General features: G+C 45.2%; 1 protein-coding gene across 1 annotated transcript in view; it reads left to right on the forward strand.

Annotated features, from left to right (window-relative positions):
- The first annotated feature begins 1,866 nt into the window (after nucleotides 1-1,866).
- Nucleotides 1,867-3,866, forward strand: part of yki (Transcriptional coactivator yki) — an 18,768-nt gene continuing 16,768 nt past the window's right edge. Inside the window, exon 1 of the mRNA XM_018505959.1 lies at nucleotides 1,867-3,864. Within this exon, the coding sequence (XP_018361461.1) occupies nucleotides 3,571-3,864 (294 nt within the window). The 5' untranslated portion in view covers nucleotides 1,867-3,570. The remainder of the gene's footprint in view (nucleotides 3,865-3,866) is intronic.

Genomic DNA, 3,866 nt, shown 5'->3' on the forward strand with positions numbered 1-3,866 from the left:
TATATATATATATATCTACGAAACTAACAAATCATAAAGTTAGTAGTATATTATGAGTTTTTTTATGCTTAATCACTTAAATTTTAACAGTCACGCAAACTTCCGTAAAACCTGTCGTTTTTAATACATCTCAGTGTTAGTTGCACTCACAATCGTTGTAACTAGAGATCCTCTAATAAAAGTTTAGACACAAGCCGCATTTTGTATGCAGGATCTCTAGTTTTAACAGAATCACATCAGAGAAGATATTCTATCTTTTTTATCTCTTTCTCTTTCTTTCTTTCTTTCAAGAGTTGTTAAAACATGGCGGACCAATCAGAAGTGGTTGTTTCGTGTTCCGGACTCCTATCAGAGGTTCTCAGTTGTATCTCGTTCGAACGTTTCGATATTTCGAGAATCGCAGTTCGATATATTTTGAATGACCATCGCGAAATTTAAATCTCATTTGAATTTAAAAAATCCCATTTGAATTGAATTAAAGTAAATCTTATTTCAACAAAATTAACATGAATAACTCTCAAAGTTGTTGAATAGTTAACGCATCGCTATTATTACACACGTCAATATCGTAATCAACGATTCACGATCAACGATTAAAATATTTTTAGAATTTTTCTTAAAAATTTTTCTACTGAGTAATGTAAAACAAAGTTGTAACAGTGAGTTTTTACTTAAAATGTTTTAAAATCTGTGCTATAAAAGTGATTAAAAAGTATCAGAGCCAAACGTGTTAAGCCTAAAAAATTTCTTGTAAATTGATACATTTAAACTTTGATTAACAGTGATCAACGATGATTAACTTGTCAAGTAATAATACATTATTTTATCAATGGATAGAATCATTAATGTCTTGTTGTTTAACGTATGGACAATATATTATATATTAATTTAGAAATGTTGCTTTAAGTAATTCTGCAGATTGAATTACTTAATCTTCAACGAAAGTAATCGAAACAGCTTTTAGAGGAAACTGTTGACGGAAAAGCATGATGTAGCATTGAGTATTCGCCTAAGCGTACTCATGGTATAAGGATAAGGGTATGCTCACGCGCATGCGACCAATCAAAATTGTCGAAGTGTGACGTCACACAACAAGCGGTAAATTTAAAACTGCTATCTATCTTTTTTATCTCTTTCTCTTTCTTTCTTTCTTTCAAGAGTTGTTAAAACATGGCGGACCAATCAGAAGTGGTTGTTTCGTGTTCCGGACTCCTATCAGAGGTTCTCAGTTGTATCTCGTTCGAACGTTTCGATATTTCGAGAATCGCAGTTCGATATATTTTGAATGACCATCGCGAAATTTAAATCTCATTTGAATTTAAAAAATCCCATTTGAATTGAATTAAAGTAAATCTTATTTCAACAAAATTAACATGAATAACTCTCAAAGTTGTTGAATAGTTAACGCATCGCTATTATTACACACGTCAATATCGTAATCAACGATTCACGATCAACGATTAAAATATTTTTAGAATTTTTCTTAAAAATTTTTCTACTGAGTAATGTAAAACAAAGTTGTAACAGTGAGTTTTTACTTAAAATGTTTTAAAATCTGTGCTATAAAAGTGATTAAAAAGTATCAGAGCCAAACGTGTTAAGCCTAAAAAATTTCTTGTAAATTGATACATTTAAACTTTGATTAACAGTGATCAACGATGATTAACTTGTCAAGTAATAATACATTATTTTATCAATGGATAGAATCATTAATGTCTTGTTGTTTAACGTATGGACAATATATTATATATTAATTTAGAAATGTTGCTTTAAGTAATTCTGCAGATTGAATTACTTAATCATCAATGAAAGTAATCGAAACAGCTTTTAGAGAAAACTGTTGACGGAAAAGCATGATGTAGCATTGAGTATTCGCCTAAGCGTACTCCTCCCCCCCTCCATCCGCCGACGCGTCAAAGCCTCCGAGAGTCCCTTTGCCGTCCGGCGCGTCGTCCCCACCAGCGGCGCCTACTTCGGAGCCACTGACTCGCCAAGGAGCAACAGGCTGACGCCACTCTCCTTGGCTTGGGTTAGCTTGGGGCGAGATCCGACACCACGCAGTGACAGGGGGGGAAGGGGAGAGAGAGAGAGAGAGAGAGAGAGAGACCGCTTTTTCCCTTCCGTCCGAAGGCTCACAGGCCTCACAGCACAGCGGAGCGCAGAGTTGCCAAAGCTGCGGCATCATTAATGCGACGCAGGTTGTTGCCAGATCGCTGCCAGCCGAGTGAGCCGAGCGGGCCGAGTCGAGTCGACGTAACGCAGCGACGAGGTATCAGAGCCATTCTCGTCGGGTCGGAGCAGCAGTTCTCGCACGGAGACCGGGACGGTGTGTGGCCGAGTCGGGTCGCGACTCTTCCAGAGGAGAATAAGCCCGTGCGTCTCCTCCTCCTCCTCCTCCTCCTCCTTATCCTCAGTCCTCACGCTCGCCCGCAACAATCCGCATGCCGCGTCGCGTTGGGTCGCGGCTCGTGATCGCGACTTCCTCAAAGTGCTCCTTTTAATGCTCGACGACCCTCGGCCATCCGGCCGTCGCGCTTTCGCGGTGCCATAAATCCGTTTTGCGTATCATGTTCCTCGCCGTCGCCGTCGCCGTCGCCGCCGACGTCGTCGTTGTACCTTGTAGTGAAGTATCGAGGAACAGTGGAGCGTGAGGAGATCACGAAGACACGACGATAGTGAATTCGTTCACTTGGCGAATGTGCATCGCGCGCGCTCCGTTCCGGAGCATCTCAGGAGGAGACTTGTTGAACGACACGTACGACAACACATTGAGTACGACGTCGTGCGTTATCGTCGAATTGCTAGACGAACGCTCGACGCGGGCAGCGAGCGAGCGGTAGGCGGGATCTCTGGAAGATTGAGAGAGTGCTCCTTCCCTCTCTCTCTCTCTCTCTTTCTCTTTCTCTTACTCTTTTTTTCTCAGGTCTCGTTTCCTGTGCTCTCGCACTCGTCACGTGTCCACTCAGGTAGGGCGAGTCGTATCGTCGGAGAGGTGGAACCGACTCCTCGAGAAGAGTGACTCTCGCAGTCTCGAACGGTGTGGGCTACCCGTAACACCGAGATTGACGGAGATCGGGGAAGCGATCTGTGGAGCGCGCAGTGTGGAGATTGTCGGGGCGGAGGGCGGTGAGAAGAGACTGTGAGAGAGAGACTATCCCCATTGATATCGCGGGGAACGCTGCTGGTGCCCAACAGCGGCGACGGTGACGGCGGCGACGGCGACGGCGACGACGGCGGCAATCACGGAGTTGTGTATTATTCTATCGCGTACAGGTGGAAAAGGAAACAGTGATCATTTATAGGAATGAGACGATCGTAGGGAAAGAAAGGGAGAGACGGAGTACGGATTCGTGTGCGGGTGATACGACGCATATAAGTAAGGCGTCGTGAAGAAGGTGATCCGCGGAGCAAAGTTGGAGCTCGGAGCGGAGCGCGGAAGCGGCGAATAGATAGGCGTAGAAAGAGCGACGAGGACGCGGTGATACGAAGAGGGAAAGGGAGAGAGACGAAGAGGACGTAAGCAACAGGCAGAGGAAGAGTAGTAAGAGAGCAGCGAACGTGTGATCCAAAATGGCGCTGAATCAAGACGTGGACCAGTTGTCCAAGAGTAATCCCGTCGTCAGGGTCGACCAGAATTCCGAGTCCGATCTCCAGGCTCTCTTCGACACCGTCCTGAAGCCCGACTCGAAGCGGCCGTTGCAGGTGCCGCTGCGCCTGCGCAACCTGCCGGATTCCTTCTTCAATCCACCGTCCACCGGTAGCAAGAGCCCCTCGATCTCGCACTCGCGCGAGAACTCTGCGGATTCCGCGTTCGGTGCTGCCGTCCCTGCGACACCAAACGGCGGTGGCGGCGGCGGCGGCGGTGG

The sequence above is a fragment of the Trachymyrmex cornetzi genome, unplaced genomic scaffold, assembly GCF_001594075.2.
Source record: "Trachymyrmex cornetzi isolate Tcor2-1 unplaced genomic scaffold, Tcor1.1 scaffold223, whole genome shotgun sequence".
Taxonomy (NCBI): Eukaryota; Metazoa; Arthropoda; class Insecta; order Hymenoptera; family Formicidae; genus Trachymyrmex; species Trachymyrmex cornetzi.